Genomic DNA, 24,108 nt, shown 5'->3' with positions numbered 1-24,108 from the left:
CATGAACTTTAAAAATGGCCGAGGGTTAAAGCGGTCTGCAAATTCAAGACTCGTTCTTCATCTGCCTGCTGTGAAGTAAACTACGATCGATCGAGTCACAGATCGGATCAGCAGATAAAACAGGAGGACGAATAATACCGTCAGAGCTGCCCTGGTGATGTTCTTTTGCTGCCTAGACAGATCGCTTTTGTTGATGTTTGACCTGATTTCAACCACATCACGGATCAACTACGGGCCGTTGCACCACTACTGATATACATTGTGCTGGTACAGTAATTGTCACATTTGATTGGCCAATGGAAAACCAGCTGCTCCATCTCACTACTACAAAGACTTACTCGTCACATGGCATAAATAATGTCTTTGTCATGTATTTGTGTGCAGAGCTACACTATCAGTCTGAAAAAACGAAGAACCATCGGGCAGATTGAGTACCTGCAGGTCTTTAGGAGCATGGACCCGTGCCGTTCCAGACCTGGCCCTGAGGGGAATACTCCTGATCACATGACTAGGACCAGGAGAGTCCACTTCAATGTCCACCCGAGCACTGTACTCATCAGCCGGACCAAGCTCTCCTGACAAGCACAACCAGTTAGTGTTAGCAGCAAATGAGTAGGATTTGTTTGGTGATTGTCTTTAGAGTTACTGGATGCAACAAAGAGAAGAGGGAATGAGACATCTGTAGGCAAATAGCCTCTACAGCATTTCATCATAGTTACCTTTTGTGCTAAATGGATTGAACTCTTCAGGGGATAAAAGACAAACCAAACACTCATTCCCACCACAAATACTTGTGTACTACACTAACATTAACTTTGATGTTTTTTATAATACCTGGTTTTAGGAGGTGCTGCAACCTCGTCAGCACCCCCTCTACCCGCGTCTATGCTACTGCATAAATAATAATAAAATAAAGAAATACAAACAAATTAATGACTGCTTGTTTTTCTGTACTATATTCCTTTTTAAACTGTATTTTTTTAAATAGTAATACTTATTTCCCCCTGGAAATTGCCCAAACAGCATACACTGTACTTTATAGTGACATTAAATAGTTAACACACCCCACTGACTTTAGCCTAAACATTAAGTGTCGATGTAAGGTTGGTTACCTGAGGAGACAGAGTACTTCTGAGGGGCCTTGAAGTGAACCCAGACCATGAAGCCCTGTGGATTCTGAACAAAATAAATACAACTTATCATGAGACTGATGAAGCCAGTTTCACAGCTTAATAGGTGAGTGTTACCCATATCTTAATGTTCTGCCTCTCTTTCAGAAACCAAACAAAAACACTGATTCATTGTAGTGAAATACCACAATCACCTCAGCAAGCTTTACATGCAGCTTAAAATAATTATAAATAAAAGGATTTCTGGCATTTCTAACCTCTCCGTAGCTGGCATGCATCACGTGATTCATCACCGAGGAGGACGACGCCGGCGTCATGTGTCCAGCCTGCTGCGCCGCCTCAGACGTAGCGGAGACAGGCTGCGTGGAAAAGGTGAAGCATCGCCAAGCTGTAGCATTCTGGAGAGAAATGAGGTCAAATGTGAACCATTCAGATACCATTCATTAAGCTCACTGCTGTGTTTTTGCTGCAAAGCAAGTTGTTATAAAACCAGAGTTAAGACCAGATTTATGCCGGATGTAGGACCAATTGAATCCAGTGTTTAGATAACCTAGATTAGAATTAGATTATGGTTCAGAATATGTAGAAATGACAGATGCACCTATCGATCGGCAGCGGATGAATATATTTATGCGATTCTGCAATGTTTCACAACTGCAAAATAAAACGTGATAATTTTGGAAAAATGTAATTAAATCAGACATAATATATTGTAATTCATTCCCGTCATGCTGCTCAGGCTTATCGCGATAAACTAGAATACATAGAGTGAAGGAGAGGTTTTCACAGCAGTATAAAATAGAGTGGGACGGTGGTGAAAAAAGCGACTAAATATTAGTTCTTAGACAGAAAATTGGAATCGTCGGGTCAGACTTTGGCTAATAAAAAGGCAATTGGTGCATCTCCGGCAGAAAAGCACTGTTGACTCACAGCGCTGATGACCAGCCTGATGGGCACTGTGGCATGAGTCCTGTTGAGCAGTTTGAGAGGAAGCGATTTGGCGCTGCCTCCAGGAAGGTCTCCAAAATCCAGACAGCCAGACTTGCTTACTTCAACCTGAGAATCAAAATGAAGTTGAGATCCTGTCCCACGTGCTATGCAACATATTTCAATTTAATTCATGGGTCCTTCAGTAGCGGCCCCCACCTCTACTGCAGGATTCTTTGCTATGGCAAACAGCACCACCCTTCTAGCAAAGATGTTGGCCCTGGCAGCGACCTCCGTCTCCGCTGATGCGGGCCAGGAGCAAACGCTGAAGACACACTGGTACACGCCAGCCTGTGGAGGGATGAACAACACCTTCTGCTCCTCTGTACTCTTGGGGGCAATGATCGTCTTGTTCTTCACTATAAGCCACTGGTACGGCAAGCTGTCCACCTGTAGGGGTTGGCATCAGGGACGGAAGAAAAAGTGATGATTAATAGAGCTGGTTTAGCCGAATATTTTAAAACAATTCTGAAGAGACTTTTAGCGTATCCTTTGCATCTGTCACCACTCTGTGCTTCCTGCTCACCTTCTCTCCATCAATGGCCAGGCTGGTGACAGCGATCGACACCTGCTGCCATCTCTCGGAGGGGTTGAAGAGGCTGAGGGAGGTCTGTGAGGCGATGCCAACGCAGCAGGCGTGAGGGAACCGCAGTTCTTCTGGCACCACCACATGGCCTGAGGACGACAGAGGAACAGGGATAGCTGATGTGGGGAAACGCTGCCCCTCTGTGGAGAAGAAGTGCTAAGTAATGCTTTACTGTCAGTGATTGTAAGAGATGCAAAGACTTGAGCACTATCATTTATCGCAGGATTTACAAATTAAGAGTTAAACTGTTTGTGGCAATTTTCTGATTTGCACAAGAAAATGATTATCTCCCCTACATTTAACAAACTGACCACATATATAATTAGTTATGATATGACAAAGAATATTAACAAGACGACAACACAGGGAATTCAAATGGTTAAGGAAGTTAACTCTCATATAAACACCAAATCCACTGCTACCTCTCAGCTCCTCAAGACCACCTGCCACCAGTGGCTCTGAACCATATTGACTGTAGGGTAAGTCCTGCTGGCCCTGATGGGGTCTGGGGAGGTGATGGGACCCAGCAGACCCAGAAATCCCCAGATGACCTGATGCGGGATGGACGTGTCTCACTGTGAGATCACTGTTGGGTATGCCTGAGGGGGAAAAAAACAGAAGATGAGGCAGTTGCTCCATTATCGATATTTTACGGTTTTGCCACAAATAACTCGGCATCATTATTTGTGAACGCTGACAGAAAACACATGCCTGTGGAGGACACGCTGAAGAGACCATTTCCTGTTGCTCCCACATGGTAGCCACCAGGATGTAATGGAGCTTCGGGTCCCAAATACTGCTGAGCCAGCTGGGGCTTGAAGAGAGAGCGTCCAGCGAGGAGGGACTGCATATCTGCTTGGTGGGGAAGGTCAATCAAGCCAGCACATTGGGGCTTAAAGCTGGGGATGGGCACATAGTGAAGTCCGTCTGACGAGTAGGACGGAGGCATGCCGAGCCCACCAGCATACACCGAGCTAGCGGCGCCCCACTGCTGCGAGCTCTGGGGCGCTGCGGCGCTGCTGCTCTGTTGGATGTTCACGTTGCTGCAGTAGCCAGAGTCCACTTGTTTAGTGAGCTGTCTCGCGTTGGACTCGGAGAGTTGCTTGTGGTTCCTGCAAGCTGCTGAGAGCTCTCCAGTTCTGTCCGCATGGTAGTGGTAGTTACATTCACTCTGGCTGCGCGTGCAGCTCAGACCGGAAGCACTGCGGCAGGGCTCCGGGCTTTTACACTGCTGTGCTGGAAGCGGGTCCAGACTTTTAGAATGCTGAGGTTGCACCTGGTCCAGGCTTTTGGGCCGGCCGAGAATATCGAGGTCGGACTGTGCATCTGGTTCCATGGGGGGAGTCGGACTGAATCGGATGATGGTGGTGCTCAGTGCCATGGTGCAGTTGTTCTGTGGACGGCAACAAGAAGAACAACCCGCGACACTTAATACCACACTCATGATTAATAAAGAACTAAAAACATTTCTCCAATAAACACAACTGACGCAGAAAACATAATTCACTATTTCATCCTTTTAGGTCAGAATGCGTATGTACTCTTTTAAAAATACATGTTTAACATCTCATTTCTGCAACATTAACAACAGTACGGTCAAACTGCAGCGTTTGAAATGTATTTTGTAGAGAGCACATCTCTAGATTTCAACAACATTGACAGTGACCTGGCTTTGCAACATTCATTTCAAAAGAGAACTGCGAACTGCCCTTCATGTCTCACGCATAAGGATGGGTATTACAGTCAGGGCCATAAGGACACGCTAGACCTTGTCCTACCGTACCTTTTGCCTGTCAGGTGTAGGTATGACAGTGCTATTGTTCATTGAGATGTACGTGAGCCTGCTGAGACTCGGGCTGGAGCAGGGAGACTGAGGAGAGAGGTCGACACCTGGACTGTTGTCTGCCAGACCGCCGCTGGACAACGTGGGTGACACCATACTGGTGAGACAAGACAAAGTGGGAACAAAGTAATAAATAAGAACTCAAAGCACAAACGTCCGGTGTCTGTCAGTAGTAGAAACTTAAATTACACCAGACAAGAGACTAAATGTTGAAGATTAATGGTTACTCAGTTACTCTCTTGTCAAGTTATCAATTTATCCATTTGGGTAAAGTTAAAACCGAAGCCATAAAAAGTTACCACTTAACAAAAAGTACTAATATTCAATTCTTTTGATATATTAGGACCATGTGTGATACAGTACCCATCAGCCATGGGAACGGAGGTCTGACTTGGAGAGGAGTGAGTGAGCGGGGAGGTGGACGGTCTGAAGTTACACTGAGTCTCCTCCACACCGGGCTCAGAGAAACCCTTCGGCAGTTCTGAGGAACAAGGTCATTGTTAACATTCACACTCATGATGTCATCAGGGCTGACTCTGGCCATATTATACACGTCATGATTCTACATACTAAAGATACTTAACACTGATCTGCCACTACAATCATTTTTCAGGAAATTTAGATTTTCAGGCAAGGCGTCCTGATGGATACATGTTTGGCATTTCAATATGCATTTGTAAAATAAGCACTCGATACATGAGTGCAGGGGTACAGAGACTTTTGATATAGTAAATTACATTCATGTTATTACTTATTTTTCTCCATCGTATTCAGAAAACTGTTAAAACTGAGGTATCGAATGAAGTCTCTCTTTTCACTCACCGGACACAGAGTCCGGTGGAGTGTTTTGGCAAGAGAAGCCAACATGTTTCTCCAGAGAGCTGCGAGGTAGCGGAGCAGCTGAGATATTCCTGCATGGTGGTGGTTTCTTCTCTGGAGAATGACTCGGTCTGTCCTGCTGCTGCTGGCCTGCAGTCCTCGCCCTCTGTGGCGGAGGAGAGGAACCTTTAAAACAAGGCAGGCTTGACTGACCTTTCCTCAGGCCTGGTGGGGTACTTGGCAAGCCAGGTGAGGCGGCAGAGGCTTCGTCACTCTTTTGTGATGTTTCGAAGGAAGACCTAGTATTGCTGGATGCTTGTGGGTTCAGTTCCCCTGGCTTTACACCATTTTCTGTGAGGGTCCTGCTTGAGGAAGCACATGTCTTCTCGCATGCTGTCAATTTGTCTGCAGGAGGCGAGACAGTGGAGGCCTGCCCTGAGCCCACAGACCTTCTGGAAGAGCTGAAAGATGTACGAGGACGAGGAATAGAGCTTCTTTTTGAGTGGCCCTTATGACCAGGAGATAACGAGGAGCTAGTGTTTACTGTCGTCTCTCTTGCTCCGTCTTTGTCCTCGGTTTCTGTTCTCGTGGGCTTCTGTAGAGTCTTGCTATCCACTCGCTGAGCTGAGCTCCCCTGTTCCTCAGGACGTCCTGCCTCAGGGTTCCTGTGAGAGCTGCTGAGGTTGTTGGCCCATCCGGTCAGGTCAAAGATAGTGTTCCCCACAGAGACATCGCTGCTGCCCGACACGTCGGCCTTTTTCAGGTATTTCTCCATGTCGAAGGCGCTCAGCTCTCCGGCACAGGTCCTCTGCAGTGCGTCCAGCAGGCTACTCTGCTTTGGCTCAGGGAGGATCTATGTAGAGGGGAAAAAAAAAAAAAAAAAAAATGTAATTTACACTTCGAAAATGGGAAGATAGGAGATCGCACTTTCAATGTTGCCGATCCCTGCAGCACAAATGCACATAGTAATTAAGTATTTAACTTGAACAAAACGTAAAAATATATATTTTTTCTTTGTGTAGTTCTAAAGAGGATTACTTTCAAGGGAATGTATGTTTTTCAGTTTGTCCTAGTGAGACATAATATATTAAGAGAGATTAATATATTTCATAATATGGAATTGGAGCACTAATCTTCTTGATTACGTTTTCTGTTCTTACACCAGAAAACAAACAATGTTAACTCTGATTGAGGCACTTTTGCAGCATATGGTAATGACCAAATCAAGGTACATACTATTAAATACAAGAGTAATATTTGAAGAAGAAAAACAAAGCCTTACATGTTCAGCAGAGCGTGGTTCCTCTGTGCAGTTGACAGCAGGTCCAACAAGTCCTGCCGACTCAGGTCGATTCCTCGCCCTGCCCCTCTTGGTCAGCTCCACGATCATGGCAGCCAGCTGCGATGGGTCGGTGCTGATGGACGCGTCGGCAATGGCTGAAGCGATTGTGCTGATACTCAGTATCAGGTCGCTGCTGTTATTGTCGGGGGACACGCAGCTTTGGTTTCCCGGGCTCGAATCAGAGCCAGAGGCCTCAGTGTTGTCAGGTAGTGCAGCTCTACCAGCGTGGTCCTAAAGAGGAGAAGGGATCTCATGTCAGAAAGCCATATTGCCACGCATGTAATCCTACATGGAGATATTGAAACATCAACTCATCCCAAAAAGTCCCTGTACCTCCTGTTCATGTGGTTCTGGATCAGTAACACCTTTCGGTGACATCCTTTCACCTGGTGCCTCAAGAGTTTTGTCCAGGTCCTCTGCAAGGAGATGATCATGAGTAACAGCACAGTGTGAATTACTGGAAAACACACAAAAACAGCTGGTACGACTACATGAGCCTAGAAAGTGATTCTTCAGCCCGAGTGATACCGTGAACACACCTGGGTTGAGGGTTTTGTCTGCTTCGCTGAGCTCCATGGTGTCACTGTGAGGAGAACTGTCACTAGCTGAGAAGTCTGAGGGGTGAATCAGGGGAAACGGTTCCCTCTTCTCTGGAGAGGTGATGATGTAGCCGAAGGACGGCTAGAGGAACAAAGATGGAGCTATTAATACATGTTAAAGTCAGACATCTTCTTCAGCCCTGCCATAAATATTCTGCAGTCACCCGGCAACAACAACAACAATAACAAAAAACATTCACCCGTTTCACCCAATCCACATCATCGGGGCTACCCAGACAACCCAGGGCTTCAGAGCGCTGTCCAAAAAACTGCCCCAAAGTCAGTCGCAGGTAGCTGTGGTCCCCCTGCTTGAACTCCGAGGAGACCTGGGAGGCCCTCATCAGGACGTGGCTGTTGGTGGGGGCCTTCCAAGAGGAGTCGCTGTGAAAGGTGCTGTTGCTGCCGGCTGGTTCAATCTGCTCCTCCTGCGCAAACAGCAATACTTAGAATCAACTACAAAAGGCAGTGCTTTATGAAAATGCATGGTAGCTGAGAGTTTTAGCGGTCCGTTAGTGTCTTCTCTCACGATATGGCACCAACACATCAAGGACAAAATGGGGCCGTTGTGTACCTGCATGAATTGGTGCTCCTTCTCAAATTCCTCTTGATCCTTAACTATCTTTCCTATAGCATCACCTGCAAGCACGACAAATAAGTGTCAATGTATCAACAGTAACACTAAATTAGAGCCATCTTTGAGTAAATGCAATAGAGCTGTGGCCTTTGTACGTACTGGCAGGAACAAAGTCCTCAGTCTGAAACTGGGCAACATTCTCCGATGTCTTCCCGTCAACCTCTTTCTCAAAGGAGGAGTAGTATGCCAGGTCGGTCACCCACTGCCCCTCTTCGTTCTGGTACACCACACTATTAGTGGCATTGGCCCCTGAAGAAACAAGCAATGCTGTTAACATCTTACACCACGCAACGATGGGCCTCACGTGATCCTGTAAATTCCCCCACTGTGGGACTAATAAAGGGTTATCTTATGGAGGAAACGATAGATAAACTGTTGGGGAAAATCTAAATGACTAATTATAATGTGTGCTTACAAAGCTTGGTGTCCTTATGTGTCCTCGTTGTGTGAACTTCCTCTGACATTAAGCGCCACAGCTGTTTAGTCTATCTGAACACTCAGCACTGCTTGTAAAGGTAAATAAAGTTGTAGACGGCATCAATACTTCATGGCGTCTTCCGATTATGAAAGTGAGCTTTGTACTAGAACAAATTGTTAAAGTGTCTCGATACTTAGAATATGCTGTATGAAGGCAACTCGTGTGTGTTATGCTTTCGTGACGTATTGCCTGCGACACTGTTGTTTACTTAGTATAAATATCAGAGGCTCGGAGACAGATCTCCGAGCAGCCTTGATCCACGTATACTGTATGTGAATCAACTCTGTCTCCTTCTTTGCAAAGAATAAATGTCCCGTTTAATGATTGTTACAACGGCTCGAGCGAATTTTTCGTAACAAACAAATTTCCTCTAATTTTTGTTTCGTATCCAAGATTTGGTTCCATTTTGTTAGTATCAATTGATTTCTGAGAACATTTTACGAGAGCCCTCTTACCAAGATAAGAAAAAAAACATCTGGTATTCACAGTCCACAAACCGTTAATCCAACTAGGAAACATTTTTAAATGAGAGGAACATAAAAAACAGCTTGAATACCATATAATGTATCATATGTTTTAGAGGAATCATAACGATCGGATTATTAAGAAAATACTGGGAGTCCATTGGGTCCAATTAAACTCTATAAAAACCCTGGACGATATGCCATGTGTTCAGCTTCTGAATGGCTCACAAGCTTTGATTCTTTCTGGTTTTCCTGGAACACCATTACTGACACATGTTTATTTAAACAGTTTATTAAACAGTACATCGATTTCACTAATGCTGAAGTTCTTCTTCCTCATTTTCTTTTGGTGGCAGAGTAAAGTCGTAACTATAATAACTTATATTCTACCGTTTTTCTCCATGTTAATTAACAAGTATTATCTCAATTACCGCCAGCATCGCAGCCCATTGACTTTCAGACACGATGGTGAAGATTCATTTGGATGAAGAGTATTTGCACACGGCCCTTATTTAGTGTTTAATAAAAAAACATGGCCACGGGCCTCAAATTGATGATCATGTGGGGTTCATCCTTCAGCACAGCTGGGTAAGAGCACATTTAGGAGCAACCCGATAGCCGAGCGATGAGGCCGTGAATACCCCGAGCAGAGGTTCCCAGGTAAGACCCACAGCTAGACGGAGCGTTTGCTGCACGTCATTCCTCTACTCTCTTAGCCCACATTCCCTCTCCCGCTCCACTATCACTGTCAGATAAAGGCCTAAAACATCATAATAATTTAAAAAAAAAAAAACATAAAAAAAAAGAGCATATTTGGATGGTTAAGACCATTTAGTGCACCTGGAGTTGACTACTCTTATTCTTTCTCTTAACAAACTATTAAGAGAAAATACAAGATGAATTTAAGAGAATGTTGCTGCATGAGGCCCATTGTGTATTAAGTTTGATTACCTAGATCTAAACGTCACAGATAAAGCCAACCTTGTTGAAACTCCATCTCCATGTTGGCCGGGCAATGGTTCCAGCAGTCATCTGAATCCTCCTGGTCCTGGTGGAAGCTCTGGGAGAAGTACTTGGGTTCCAGCGAGGTGGAAAGGGGATTGTTGCCGTCCTCACTGGTGCTGTCCGAGGCCTCTGCTGCTGTCAATTCACCACAAGGCCCTCCCCTTAGGCCCAAGGAAGGCCTGGATCCATCATGCTCATCTACTCCATCATCATCATCATCATCATCATCATCATCATCATCATCATCTTCTGGCAGCAGCACCTAAGGGTGAGTTTTTTGACAAAAAGGTATAAAGGCTGCATAACAATGACAATTTGTTTGGATACTAGTCTCTGAGCTCTCAATTTGCTTTAAAAACGGGTTGAAATGTGCAATATTACATGCTGAGCGTGTTGTACCTGGGAGAGGTGGAAGCTCCCCTGGGTGCCTTGAAGGTGGGAGAAAGTTAGATTTACAGAGTCCTGAGGTCTCCTGAGTCCAGCTCCACACCTCAGGTAGGCTGGGTCCAGCAGCCGGTCCACAGTGGGCCCAGACTCGGTGCTCTCCATCGCATCCTGCCATTCAAATCAGAACCACGTTGACAAACAGAGACATAAATCATATTTATCAGTATTTTAGCCATTGCAGCTTTAACTTTAATACGGTGTTCTATTGTGCAGGGCTTCGCGTTTTCTTGTTAAATCAACAGTTTGTCTTTTTATTTTTCACTGACCTCCAAGTATCACCACCATTCAATTGAAGTAATAAAAAAAATAAAGAAATACCATATGATATTATAAAATCAATATATGCCTGATTAAATGACCCACCAGTGGGGCTGTTATAGTAACATTGGAGGTTGTGCTGCATCTGTACTCACCAGTGCCTCCTGTCGGTCCAGGACCATGCTCCAGTTGACGGGAGAAAGTCTCTGAGTTCCCCTCGATGGTCCAAAAGAGCTGACCTCTCCTATTCCTACAGGACCCACACGGTCACCCATCTGCAAACGTTGTGGAATGATTAAACGGTTTAGGTGTAAAAGTAAAAAAAAAAACTATAGAAGATAACAGTGTGCCAATAAAATCTACATTATGAGGGCAAACAGGAAGTATGTGAGGTGTAGAAAAAGATGCCTTCAATAGGATTTAAAGTGTGAGCAACCTCACTGCTACCCGAGTGCAGCCAGAAGTGAGCCTCATTCTTACCTCAGTGTGTCTGGAGAGACCGCTCCTTCCGTGTCCTGGCAGATTCAGGTCGCCGTCCTCATCCTCGCCAGCAGCACTGCTCCCCACGATCCCCAGCCCGCGCAGGACATCATAGGTGGTCTGGACGACGGGCGTCGGGAGGGGGATGGTCGAAACTCCTCCGTCGTTTCCGCTTTCCTCACTCCCACTGCTCCCATCCCCACCTCCTCCATCCCCTGGAGTTCCGCAAGGACACAAAAAAACGGTCTCAAATAAATGAACATTCCCTCAAAACTACTATTGAATACATATAACATGCATTCACTTGCATATGCAATTCATCAAGAACACAGGAAAGCCAGCCAGAGAACCAAAAAGGAATAATAAGGCAGTGAAGGACAGTGATTGAAGCTGCATATCGTACCCGTGACTGGAGGGTTGATGACTTGTCCCTCAGCAGATCGCCTGTGTTCGATCCCAGACAGAGATGGACCACCGCGGCCGCTGGAAGCCTCATCATCAGAACTGCCTCCCTCTAAGCCCGGCCTGAAACTGGGACGGTTACTCTCTCCAACCTGTACACACACACACACACACGTAGGCGCAAACAGAAATGACATAAAGCAATACTCTGTTGGAAAGTACATTTCAATCTGAAATGATGGAGCTACTGGATGTAGGATGTTTTTAGGCTTTAACTGATTATTATATATTTGAGAGTTTTTAAAGTCTGATAATATTGTTTTTTATGTCTGACCAGTTGTCTGGAGGTGCTGGGCAGCAGCCGTGTCCTGGTGGCACTGCTGCTCCTTCTGACACACTCCAGCTCGTCCTCGGTGTCCTCGTCGCTGGCAGGACACGAGTCCATACCCGTAGCAGCCAGACGCACATCCGGCATTTGGAAGTCCTCCTGAAGAAAAGTAAGAGAAAAGAGAATCAATTATAAAAGGGGAAAACATTTAATGGTTGTTTGATTTGAGTTCAATATCTGATTCACAAAAGTAACGACAGATATGCAGGTAGAGAGTCAGACCAGCTGGGCAGCCTTTGCCAAACCGCAAATTTCCAGGTGATATGCATGAAACTTGACAGTATTTTCAGGCAGAAAGATCATATTCATTCTCTTCTCCATGCAAGCTGGAAGCAGCACATGGGCACAAAACAGTAAGGGTGTCAATGTGCTCACCTGATTGTAGTCATCCAGGAACTGGTGTCTATACTGGTCTGGTTCTGTAGAACTTGGGTTTGATGTGTTGTCAGTAACACCGGGGAGTCCCTATGAAACATATACATATTAATGGAGACACTGAGACAAATAGATCAAGTAAATGACAGTTGAATAAAAACCCACTTTAAACAGTTGTCCAACGACTCACTAATGCTGGTACGGTGAGAGACAGTGTTTCAAAGAGGACTTACTGTAGCAGGAATCTCTTGGCCCTCCACTCTGCCTCTCTGCATGGCAGGAGGCACCAGATTATTGAAATACTGCTCGATCTCATCATCAGGCAAGTCGTTCAAATCAATGTCATCATCTGGGAATCAAACGCACGTTCACAAAAAGGACTCGAGCTTTGACAAAACGTCGGTATTCTATGTTTAAAAAAATAAAATCAAGGCTGTATGAACCTGTGATGTCGCTGTTCATGCTGTCCACACACATGAGCTTCTCGTTCACCAGGAAGCTGGAGTTGCTGCCACTGAAATGGTCACTGTCCACTCCCTCACTCTGCACGTCGTCGTCGTCCTCGGCTGTAGCTGGTAAAGGCTGAGCCGGTTTTAACTGGCCAGGAAAAGAGAACGGATTGGCAGGTACCTGATCGTAGATTAGTTGGAGGTAAAAACAGCATTTATACACTAGAAACACTGTTTAAAATCCAAAACACCAACCTATATTTGAACACACTTTTGAAAATCCTTTGTATCCTGTAAGGAACTTCGGTAGAACGAGACTATTTAAAAAGACGAAATATGCCCAATTATAAAGACATTAAACTGAAAATTAAGCAACATAGAGGGTTTTAATTATACGAGTTAAGCCTCAAAATGGGTTACATGACTTCCTCTTTCTGATATGCACATTAACTATTATCTATACGGCCCAGTTTTGAGTCTACAAGTTACTGCAAACGAGCAATCACATAAAATGTACAACTGTCAGCTGGTCAAGAGTTACCAAAATGTGTACCGTTGCATCCGCGCTGTCTGGATGCCCAAAATGAGCAAACGTCAGAAGGCCTGATGACAGATCTGTCAGAAGACACAAAGTACATTAGCATCATTCAAAGAAAACGTGTCTTCATCTAGTAATGAGAATGACTTCATCTTTATGTATCAGAAAGCACAAATATACGTCCATGTAGTATTCGGTGAAGCCACCTTTGATACGTTTTCCAATCAAGAAAGCAGTAATTACTGATCCTGAGGCAGTATCACCACAGTGTTATACCTATTGACCGTTTCACAGTTTACATCATAACACAAGCTAAATGGACTCCTTTGTATTTCCTGTTATGATGTTTGTTAGTGCACGAGCTGACAGGAAGGAAATGTGGACCAAAGCCGTTGCCATAGCAACAGATTGGCAATAAAAACACCAATAAAGACAGACCAGTGCATTGATATTTACCCGTCCCGAGCTCTGTGTGCCGGCCGTGGACTGAGCCCATCTGCGTGGCCGGGAGCCCCAGCATGGAGCCTCGGTTTTGAGATGCGCTTTCATCCAATTGAATCTTCACCAGCATGTCTGAGAGACGGTGGGCGGCAATGAAGTCATCCGCATTGTCCCTTTAAAGCAGGCGGGATGTAAACAATTAGGATCAAAAACGACATGGAAAAAGAAGGTGGAATATAAATGATTATAGTTAAGATGTTAAGAATGCCCATCCCTCCGTAGTTATACACACACAACATATATATTTATGAGTTAAAAGTAGGCTGACATACTCTAAGCATGATTCACTGTAATTTAATTCAACTGTACATAACTGGAAAAGTAATAATTCAACCTAGACGGGTTGATTCACTAAAAGATAAATGAACATTTAGATGCAGAGCATTTCATAGCATGGCTTATGCTTTCAGGTGACAATCTCCTGCACTGATTTAAATCATGCTGACGTTAGTCAACAAGCAATTACAACCCATTTAGAAAAACAATCTGCTATTACAAAGCAAATCTACAAACTACAACACAAGATCAGCTTTTGTTCTTCTTCCTTGACAAGAAATGAATCAGCAGTGTGAACTACATGTATTTATATACTCACAAGTCATCCTTGAAGCTGAGGGCAAACTTGGGCTGTTCACGAACAGATGACTGCGAGTTGGCCTCCAGATATGAAGCCTCAACAGCATCTCCTCTGTAAAGCAAGAGCACATAGCACCGCTGGTACAGAACCACTGGTTGACTCACGCTAAACAGCTCTACATCAGGGTTACTGCTCCAAAAGGACATTTAGCAACAGAGCACTGACTCGCTGTGAACATCCTGTTACTTTAGTGGGAAACGTAAGACACCACAAAGGGCTGCAGCAACATGTATCCATATGCAGTTCTATATTTGGCAATCATGTCTCAGTGTTTTGTCATAATGTATTCCTATCTTATCTATTTCTAGCATATAAATACTTCATTTTTCCAGTAGCATTTCAATGCTTAAATTAGTAAAAACACAAACTTCTCAAAACAGGAATTGGGAAAAGATGTCAGCGTCCATTCTCACACTAGTCAAAGACAGTTTGTGTCACGAGTCACAGATTAATGCATGAGAGCATTTCCACAAAAAGCCACATCTGTCCCAAGCAGCAGCAGCGGGCTCCCACCTGTTATCAGAGCCGGGTTTAATTTTAGCCACTGTGGAGGCAGCCACTGGAAGTCCTGGGCCTGAACCCAGTGTCACATTCCCCAGGGTGGCGCGGCCGCCGGTGCTGTCCATGGACTTGCAGAGGAAACTGGGGAAGGCTTCATCCTCCAGCTTGTAAAAATGTTCCGCCATGGTTTGGAATGGAAGAGGGTGACAGCCAAATGTGTCTCGGCCTCAGTTCAGCAGGTGAAGACCATCTGTAATGTCTAGGATTAGGGGACATAAAGGGCAGGTCGGTATTACTATAGGAACTCCAAGTAAAATACATGCAAACTTGACAGTGCGCTGGCAGGGATGGGACCATTAGAGCATGTCGGCGTGTTGATGTCACCTCACAGCTGTGAAAATCAGATAAGAAAGGTAGTTTACCGCGAATACTTTTTTTAAAATATGTTCATGCATATTGTTTCAACGGGTGTAAAGTTTGGCCTAGCTCCCCAGAAAACAAATTGAAAGTAATTAACACTAACGAGCGAACTTGATGCATCTAGGTTAGCTTACTTTCAACGCTAGCTCGTATAGCGCCCCTTGCTAAAAACAAGAGGGGTTTGTCAAAAGCACCAACACACTCCAAATCTGAGCTAACTGGCCTTATCTTCCATAATTAAGTTCGATACAAGTGTTGCAACACAAGATACAGACGACACAGATCAGTTAACTAAAACTGGGCTGCCCTAACCCCAAAGCCATTTCAGCAAGAGAGTTAACGTTAGCGCTAAATCATAACGTTCACATTAGTTGGACTTCAACTCACGTCCGACACTCCAGAAGACCGCCGAGAGCTCGCTTCTTGTCCAACTCGAGGTTTGTCTCTATAAACTGGTGCGGGCACGTCGCGAGGCGTCGTTAAGTTCCAAAAGAAACTTCCCAAACACTTAAGTTCGTCATTATCTCTTAAAAGGAGGCACAACAAACAACCCGAACAACTGTTCGGAGGACCCAAGCAGCGCCCAGAATCCACAGGAAGCCCGCGTGAGCGTCCATGTCACGTGGGCGGGACTTAACCAATCTAAACCGTTTTGATTGGACAACTAAACTGAGGAGGAAGAAATTGTCAATCTCGATAGGCTGGGATTCACATCATTCCTCTGGACTTTTAGACACTTGGGACAGTTTGGGCATCGGCACTACACTGCATCCATCGTGTTTGTCCTTACAAGAGGAATGAAAGAAGGGGGGGGGGGGGGTAGTTATTTTTAGACTGCAGCCATAATGTAATGGCAATATAGAATACAACAATATACAATAAAATGTGGAAAATTATAGAGTACAAATCCAGCATTAGGTTGAAAAGTAAGCTAATGAGTTTAAGTTAGGTTCTTTTCCTACCATACAGAGGAACATAAAATATGTACATTATATTTGTTGCAGGTTAAGAGTAGAGTTTGTTGGATCAAGTGTTCCTCCCAAGCAGCTGCAGGATTCTTAGTTAGCAGACAGCTGCATCACGAGCATTCCACTTTGTGAGCCATGAAATGAATGAATGTTATCCTTCCTGTCAAAACAAATGGCATGCCCTTTATTTCCCTTAATTCAGAGTGAAGCTGGGAGAAGACATTTTTCAGTTTAAAAAAGCCACATCCAATGGCCTTCAAAGAACCATACCCGTTCACACCTTTTAGAATATCATTCATAAAGTGTCAACAATAACTGACTTTTCACCAAACTCAGCATTAAAAAATGCAGTGGATCAATGTCCGACAAAAGAAATGTGTTGTGATGACTCATGTACTATTTCTATATAGGAGCTGTCCCGCATGGTAATCAGTCACTCATCAATGAATGCTGTCAGTTTGTGTGTGTGGAAGGAAAACTATTCAATTATTTTCATATCTTGTGGCGTTTATTCTGACTTCCACCATGAGCGGTTTTAAACCACTGAGCGATAACACTTCCTCTGCAGGCACTGAGGGTTGTGGGTCATCGGTGTCCTTCAGAAAAAACGTACCGGCTGTCTCGGACGTCGTCTCAGGACCCCAGAAAAAAAACAAACTAGATGCGCTTTTTAATGCACATTCCAAAAACTTAAAACTCCAACACAAAACTGAATAGGGGGAATGTTTAGTTGATTGTTCACATACATACATAGAAATGGTTATCAAATGGCTTCACTGGCTGTGTAATGCAAAATTCACTAAATCTCTATGAAGGAAAAAGAACAAAACATTTAGAAAACAGAATCTTTATTAGAAATGAATGGCACTTGTGTTGTTCCCGCCCACCCCTCCCCCCAACCCCATCCCTTTATTTGAGCTAAAACACCCCAAAAATCACAGTCCTTCAGCCTCTGGTAAGGGCAGCAGTGCTCGAGAGTAGAGTCTGTGGGGAAGAGGCTGTTGCTGAGGCTGAGCAGGCTCAGCGTCACAATGCTCAATGAGAGAGGAGGGAGGCAGCAGGTGACCATACCTGGTCCCCGCTCTGGGAGGATCCAGAGGCGGAAAGAAATACCTGAAGCAACACAAAAAAACGGATGGACACAGACGACAGACACACGGACGGGGAGAAGACGATGGAATAGGGGAGGGGGAAACATCAAAAGGAAGTAGAAATGAGAGATTTTAAAAAGGATGCATGTATGCTTTAGAAACTGAAAAAAGAGAGGGGAGAATGGCAGACAGAGAAGTGATAAGGGTTTATTCTCTAAAAGGTGGATGTGCATTGTTCTCTAACAAACAGGTTGGAATCTAAACAAAGTGGAAGCTGTGAAAGCGGAACCGTGAGGGTTTATATTCCATCACGGAGCCCTTCACCAGCAAGTATTCAGCTAGGACATGACATATTCAAACGCATGACACAAGGGCAAGTGGCAGCTGGTGCAGAGACATTAGTAATATGCAGGATGCTGGTTTGTCTTTGGAGAGGTCAGCTGCCGTAGGGGAGGGGCAAAGGGAGCTCTCTTGTCAATCCTGCATGCAACAAGCAGTACAATACCACATTACTTCAACAAGCCCGCCGCTCACAGACGGAATGCAAGACAATCTTTTATGCAAAGTTATTTTACAAAAATCAAATCTGGGTTTTAGAGCGCAACAGAGCACGTCATACGCAGATGTTTAATAAGATTAGAGATGACTGTAGAGTAAAGCTGAAAACTGCAAAGCTGGTAAATACTGAGGTTTTGTAAAGTTAAGAGGGTTGTTAAAGTTGAACATAAATACAGCCACATACCGACTCTGATGAGCTCAAAAACACTTTTGAAACCGTTTCATACAAACATCCAAAATGAACTCATTTGTAATCCAAAACATGAGCTGTACCTGTAGCAGATGAAGAGTCACGTAGCCACTTAAAGCTACGGGTCACACCAGACCAAGTACAGGCTGGAGCAACAACAACCTGAGTGCACTGCATTGAGAAAGCGTGACTTTTATTTCTTATGAATTCAACATTTCATTTACAAAAGAAAGAGCGCTGTCTCTTCTTTGACAAGTTACATCGTCTCGCTTTAGAGTCCTAACTGTCAGCGGCTGTATTCATACTCGTATTGTTATGACGGTTGGTTAATGAGCTTCCTTCAAGTCCTTCTGCTCAGCAAAGAGTTTGGCATTACTTGCTCAAGGATGAATTGAAATTGAAAAGTGAAATGAGAAGAATTACATCTCAAAATGGCAATTGAGATGTAGGCGCCTCAAGCTAATCAGATTACTCAATATTTACGAAATAATGATGATACCCAACACTAAAATGGTTCTGCTGCATATCCCAAAATATAAATTTGAAATAATCGTCACATATCGGATTTATATAAAAGCGGTTTATTTAACTTTTTATACCAAGAGTGTGGTTAGCGCTAACACTGACAATGCAAAGTGGAAACTACTCTTGCATGCATCTGTACAAGTCAAGAGGAAAAAAACAAACAAAACAAAAAAACACACCACAGCAAATCCAACTCCGCAGGCTCGGAAGCCAAGCTCTTTGCACGAGTGCATCATTTGGTCAGTGTGGGGCCCAGGAGGTGTGTCAGTGAGCGGCTGCAGTCCCGGTCAGTGTGAGGCATGATAAGCTGTCAGTTCTGACCGGCTCGGGTCGGGCTGGCTGGGTGAGTGGCGGCGGACGCACCACACCACCTACCTTCCTGCAGACATCCCGTTCAGGGCGTTCTGGGAGGTCTGGACCGAGGAGCCCACAACGGTGCTCATGGATGTGGGCTGACCGGAGGAGCCGGTGAGCGGGCTGCCGTCCCCTTTCAGGATGCCCGTGCACTTCCAGTTGTCCATGTAGTTTGCTGCGGGGGGGGGGACGCAACGTTAAAGTGAGTGTTCACGCTGCAACATGATCGTCAAGTGACCATGAGTTCATCACTTCCTCCATAAAGTGGAAAACGTGTCACTGAGGAGTGTGTCATTTGGTACTTTTCTTTCTTTTACATTCCACACATGGACAATTAAAATGTGACAGAAATGAGAGGGAGCCGAGGCACAACAACCACGTGATGCAGCTGCATCACCCCAAAATAAAGCTCATGACATTCAGTAAACATTCATTATTATGAATTATTCTCATACAGATTGCACTGTTTGCTGTGTGTGTCAATAGACAGCCAGGTCTTATATTTAATTTGCTGCCCAATTCCCCAAACTATTCATTCATTTACTACCTTATAGCCATGCATGTGGGCTAATTCGTTTTTATGTCCCATCGCTGTAATTTGATGTGATCATTGCACATTTTGTAGCCGTTTTCCTTCAATGCAAAGGAAAACCCTTGAAGTTAGATTTTAGTCCTCATGTCTCATTAGACAGCAACAGCAAAGAAAAGTACAATAAGTAAACAATTACCACAAGTTTGAGACATTTTTTTTAAAATCCTGCTTGACTTTTTGTTGCACTCCTGAATGAACTGGAACTGAACAGAGGGGGCGGTGCTACTGGGATGCTCAGTGAGTAAAGATGCAACAGTAGACAGTACACACAACCTTCCACGAGAGGGAAGACAACTCTCTCTCCCTCTGTGTGTGTGTAAAAGTGTGCATGTGCGTAATGCGTGAGAGAGATTGAGACAGTCGGCCCACAGTGACCCAGACTGGAACTTTCTTTTGGTTTGGGTTTTAGGTTCCACCAAGGAGCGGCAGCTGAGTCAAGTCTGACACCTAGTGGTGAAATACGGCACACTGGTAAGGTCCCATGTTTGGCTTAGTATCAAATATAATGTTTTGTGCACTGGCCCAATTGTACAGGAATGTACCGTACATCATAACAACTCAGATGATTTGAGAATAACTGTATCTGAGCGACCCGATCTGACGACTGATGCAACAACGCAAAGGCCAAAGTCACTCAACAGCTGGTTGAGAGTTCACTCCAACTAGCCTTTTAAACATGTTGGACTAAAAAATAAAAACTGCTGTCAGTATAGCCGTCACTAAACTTAAAAGGAACACAGACGAGCAGTCGTCGACCGGAGCCAACAGTAACCTCTTACCTTTCCAGAGGCGCACGCAGCCATCATCACCGGAGGAGGCCAGCAGGGTGCTGGTGATGTTCCAGCTCACACGCCACACCTGGGAGTTGTGGTTGTCGAACTGAGCCACAATCTGCACCTCCAACTTGGTGGGTCCCGTGGAGGTGCTCTCCTTCCTGTCCGATGGATCAGAAAATGTTTTTACACAGCGGTAGCTTGTCATTTCTGTCATTTAGAATTGTTTTAAAATCGGTTGCGGCTGCAGAAGCGCGTCCCGTTAAGACGTTGCATGCATATGGAATCAGTCACCTCATGGGAACGAGCTTAAAGATTCGGACGTCTTTCGTTGCGATGGCAAGCACGTGGAAGGATCTCCCCAGGTTTGGGGCGAATGCGATGTCATGGACGGCGTCGGTGACCGTCATCAGCGTCTCTGCTTTGGCATATTTCCTGGTGTTTTCATTATACTCATAGATCTGAACTTTCCCACCGTACGTCACGTTACTGTCGTCGCTCCCCACTGCAAACATTGGCGGGTGGGCACGAGAGCTGGGTGGTAGGGAGGAAACACACGAGACAAGTGTCACAAGGTCACAGTTCATAGGTTTAAAAAAAGGGTCGGCAGCAGAGAGAACCTTCTATTTGAAAAGGTCTTGAGTTTACCACCGCTCTGCCAGAATGTCACTCATTGGACCAACTCTTTTCTTTTATTAATGTAAAGACAAATGATTTCATTGAATGTCCAACTCCAGAAATACACACAGATGGTTATTAAGACAAAGCTATAGTCACAGTGTGGTCTAACCTCGAGGGGTTCCAAGAGATGCAGCTGCAGCTGAGCTTGCAGGAGATCTCGTGCTGCAGGGACCACTGACTCAGGTTCATCACGTCGGGGGCCTCGTAGATCCTCACCACTCCGTCCGCGGAGCAGGTGGTCAGCATCAGGCCCATGTGTTTAGGGGCGAACTTCACGTCGGTCACTGAGGTTCTGCTGTCCACTAGCGTGGTTCTCTTTATCTAAAAACGAAACAGTGTGGAAACTGTTTGAAACAATCAGGTTCGAACAGACGACTGTAAGAAGCACTTTTTAATTTATCAAAAACAGGGACAACAAACGACATATATAATATAGTATATATTTGTTGCATTAGCAAAATAGTAAATATTGCTGTTAAAGTCAGAACCGGAAATAAAGCTGCGTAATATGGCCAGAATCTTCTATCACGATATAGGTCATATCTCAATAACGGCTTCTGGTAGTTCAATAAAGAAATATGTATATGAAAAGACCTCATGGTACCTTGGTAACCGGTTCTTGTACACTCCTGTGTGAATTAAATACTTGAAAAATGACGTGTACTGTGTATTTTCTCATTTAATTAAGAATTTAAGTGCAAAATGAACATAAACGTTTCTAGTAAACTTTAGAAAATAAATAAATAAATATGTTTAGCTATACACTGACTATGTTTACATGCATGCACAACAATACAGAGTAATCAGATTAGGTAAGTAGTAAACTGAGTTTGATCAGATTTTCTACGAATTTTAAGATAGTATGTGCTGTTAGTATCAATTCAGAAGATGTAAATTGTGTATCGCGATGAACCTGAACAGAAAAACAAAAAGGAAATGTGTGAAATGTGTATCAGTGGCATCTTTGTGCTGGAAGTAAAATGATACTGCAAAGCATCCGCATCACACACATAACATGTGTACAAGTCGCGTCATTAGTCGGCTGATGTATATTAGGTGACTAAAAATAGCCAGAAGCTGATGCCTGGTTTCCAGCCTGACAACCAGCCGTGATGCTGGCGTTGCACTAACCCAGTGGCTCAGTCCTCTCTGCTTGTCGTTGGACTCTCCTACAATCTCTTCCCACACAGCAGCTGTCCTGTCGAAGGAGCAGGAGGCCAGAACCTGCCCGAATTCTGGATGAGCCCAGGTCACTCTCCACACTGATCCACTGTGTGTCTGCACACAAGAGAATACACCTTTTGACAAACCAATAAACCATAACACTAATTTACATTTCAAGCTGTATGTCAGGGGTGGCCAACCAGTCAGAGACCAAGAGCCACATTTTTTACTGTGTTACCGCAAAGAGCCACATCATACACATGGGCACACATGAACATCACCCTATCCCTTCCTCACACACACACATACCTTTGCTCAGCCAGATTTATTGTAAATGTCACACACCAATATGATAATGACAGAAATTGACTCCTAAGACCACAGGCCAGTCATTTTCAACAATGAACATTGTGTACACCAGGGGTGTCAAACTCATTGTCGCTCTGGGGCCACATCAGCATCATGGTTGCCCCCAAAGGGCCGGTTGTCGGCGGGGGGGGTCTGCTGCTGCTGCTGTCACATACGCTGGTGGAGGTGTGCGCGGCGCGTGCGGATCGGGGAGGAGCTCCGCCTTGCGCGATACAACGGATATTTGTAAATTGTCCGACTTTTACATTTTTACTTAAAGCGGGGCTTTCAAACGTTAAACGTCTCGGCGTTAAATGGGTCGACGAGGAACGTAATCTGTGGCCGCACATGCGCGTTTGACGAAAATACCGTATTTAACTCAAGCGAAGCGAACACGAACATTAAAAAAACACAAATACAAACTTCGATATGAACGTAAGAGCCGCATGAAACCGGGCAAAGAGCCGCATGCGGCTCGCGAGCCGCGGGTTGGCCACCCCTGCTGTATGTATATCAGTAATACCACAAGAGACACAGAGTAGGACATAAATAGATATTCTGTTATGCAAGCACGCTGGCTTATAGACTCAGATTTGACCAGAAAAGCCTTTTAATGGTTAAAATGAATGAAGCAGCAGGAGGAGGCTTACCTTCCAGCTGGCTGTGCAGTGCCACTCTCCATTCTCACTTTTATCCCAAACCTGAGAGAAAGAAGATGTGAAACAATGATTGGAAATATTGCTGTGTGCACGCCTATGGAGCTGGTAACATGGGACCTTCAATGACATTCCTTAGGTTTACAACTACAACTAATGTTAGGTAACATTTACTAAATTACAGGTTTAACGATACTAAACATGGACGGGGTATTTCTGCCGTGTTTACATTAGCTACACAGCTTAAGTTACCTACAGCTAACGTTACCCTAGCTTGTATGCTACAGGCAAACTAGCTACATTTAATAAAGTGAAGTTGCATACGGTAGTCAGAATTAGCAACAGATTTAGCAAATTAACTAACGTAACGTCTCTCAACAAGTGGTGGGAAATAGACAGCAAATCGAATAACGATTTACAGGTGTTTATAACAGGCTAGCAGCTAACGCTAGCTTGTTAACATTAGCAAACTGCTGAATAATACGTAACTGACGTTACCTTGACACTTTGGTCACTGGAGCAAGTTGCCATTCTCCGGCCGTGGAAATCATACGACACATCGTGAATTAGATCTTTATGATCTGCTGCAATACTACGCGCTACAAACATGATTATATCCGGCTAGCAGCAAAACTAGCTAAGCTGGTTGCTTAGTAGGCCTGTCATGTGTCTAAACGTAACTTGTGTGCGCGCGCGTGTGTGTGTGTGTATAGTGTTTGGCGGGTCCTCGTAGTGTGCAGTGTGTGCGCATTACCCGACTTGACCACAGAGGGGCGCATTCAAACCAATGTTAGTGTAATCCTGTGGGTAAATCATGTTTTGAGTTACTTTATGATGAAGTCTATGTTGACACTTGTCGTGTCGAATTGAACAGCAACCAGAATATCATTTGGAAAAATTTGAAAATGCAGAGCTGAGAAATTAG

General features: G+C 44.5%; 2 protein-coding genes across 4 annotated transcripts in view; both read right to left on the bottom strand.

Annotated features, from left to right (window-relative positions):
* The window catches only part of cep192 (centrosomal protein 192), a 31,309-nt gene extending 15,471 nt beyond the window's left edge, over positions 1 to 15,838 (bottom strand). For all 3 annotated transcript variants that reach the window (XM_079164280.1, XM_079164282.1, XM_079164281.1), the window contains exons 1-31: positions 15,671 to 15,838; positions 14,876 to 15,122; positions 14,321 to 14,413; positions 13,681 to 13,838; positions 13,240 to 13,301; positions 12,681 to 12,867; positions 12,471 to 12,586; positions 12,238 to 12,327; positions 11,809 to 11,961; positions 11,476 to 11,626; positions 11,073 to 11,287; positions 10,748 to 10,867; positions 10,287 to 10,442; positions 9,864 to 10,149; positions 8,040 to 8,189; positions 7,878 to 7,942; positions 7,507 to 7,731; positions 7,247 to 7,388; positions 7,041 to 7,123; positions 6,648 to 6,938; positions 5,369 to 6,218; positions 4,910 to 5,027; positions 4,487 to 4,643; positions 3,415 to 4,096; positions 3,126 to 3,302; positions 2,644 to 2,792; positions 2,277 to 2,507; positions 2,061 to 2,186; positions 1,388 to 1,528; positions 1,113 to 1,176; positions 436 to 575 (exon numbers count right to left, since the gene is read on the bottom strand). In XM_079164280.1, the coding sequence (XP_079020406.1) occupies positions 436 to 575; positions 1,113 to 1,176; positions 1,388 to 1,528; positions 2,061 to 2,186; positions 2,277 to 2,507; positions 2,644 to 2,792; positions 3,126 to 3,302; positions 3,415 to 4,096; positions 4,487 to 4,643; positions 4,910 to 5,027; positions 5,369 to 6,218; positions 6,648 to 6,938; positions 7,041 to 7,123; positions 7,247 to 7,388; positions 7,507 to 7,731; positions 7,878 to 7,942; positions 8,040 to 8,189; positions 9,864 to 10,149; positions 10,287 to 10,442; positions 10,748 to 10,867; positions 11,073 to 11,287; positions 11,476 to 11,626; positions 11,809 to 11,961; positions 12,238 to 12,327; positions 12,471 to 12,586; positions 12,681 to 12,867; positions 13,240 to 13,301; positions 13,681 to 13,838; positions 14,321 to 14,413; positions 14,876 to 15,048 (5,751 nt within the window). In that variant the 5' untranslated portion in view covers positions 15,049 to 15,122; positions 15,671 to 15,838. The remainder of the gene's footprint in view (positions 1 to 435; positions 576 to 1,112; positions 1,177 to 1,387; positions 1,529 to 2,060; positions 2,187 to 2,276; positions 2,508 to 2,643; positions 2,793 to 3,125; positions 3,303 to 3,414; positions 4,097 to 4,486; positions 4,644 to 4,909; positions 5,028 to 5,368; positions 6,219 to 6,647; positions 6,939 to 7,040; positions 7,124 to 7,246; positions 7,389 to 7,506; positions 7,732 to 7,877; positions 7,943 to 8,039; positions 8,190 to 9,863; positions 10,150 to 10,286; positions 10,443 to 10,747; positions 10,868 to 11,072; positions 11,288 to 11,475; positions 11,627 to 11,808; positions 11,962 to 12,237; positions 12,328 to 12,470; positions 12,587 to 12,680; positions 12,868 to 13,239; positions 13,302 to 13,680; positions 13,839 to 14,320; positions 14,414 to 14,875; positions 15,123 to 15,670) is intronic.
* A 1,343-nt stretch (positions 15,839 to 17,181) lies between these two features.
* On the bottom strand, positions 17,182 to 23,870 carry seh1l (SEH1-like). Its single transcript, XM_079165351.1, has 8 exons — positions 23,682 to 23,870; positions 23,178 to 23,228; positions 22,147 to 22,293; positions 21,125 to 21,336; positions 20,629 to 20,868; positions 20,341 to 20,495; positions 18,991 to 19,144; positions 17,182 to 17,364 (listed from the first exon to the last, which is right to left on the bottom strand). The coding sequence occupies exons 1-8, from the start codon at positions 23,790 to 23,792 to the stop codon at positions 17,187 to 17,189; spliced, it is 1,248 nt and encodes a 415-aa protein (XP_079021477.1). The 5' UTR covers positions 23,793 to 23,870; the 3' UTR covers positions 17,182 to 17,186.
* Positions 23,871 to 24,108: the final 238 nt, after the last annotated feature.

This window comes from Pholis gunnellus, assembly GCF_910591455.1.
Source record: "Pholis gunnellus genome assembly, chromosome: 8".
NCBI classification, from domain to species: domain Eukaryota; kingdom Metazoa; phylum Chordata; class Actinopteri; order Perciformes; family Pholidae; genus Pholis; species Pholis gunnellus.
Note: the sequence above shows the minus strand (reverse complement) of the source record. Positions and strands in the feature narration are given on the sequence as shown.

Coding starts and splice junctions, on each gene's coding strand:
- seh1l (XM_079165351.1), bottom strand. CDS start 23,792: ATGTTTGTAGCGCGTAGTATTGCAGCAGATCATAAAGATCTAATTCAC. Junction 21,337..22,146: donor AGAGAGGACTGAGCCACTGG/GTTAGTGCAACG, acceptor TTTCGTTTTTAG/ATAAAGAGAACCACGCTAGT. Junction 20,496..20,628: donor TTTAAGCTCGTTCCCATGAG/GTGACTGATTCC, acceptor TCCATCGGACAG/GAAGGAGAGCACCTCCACGG.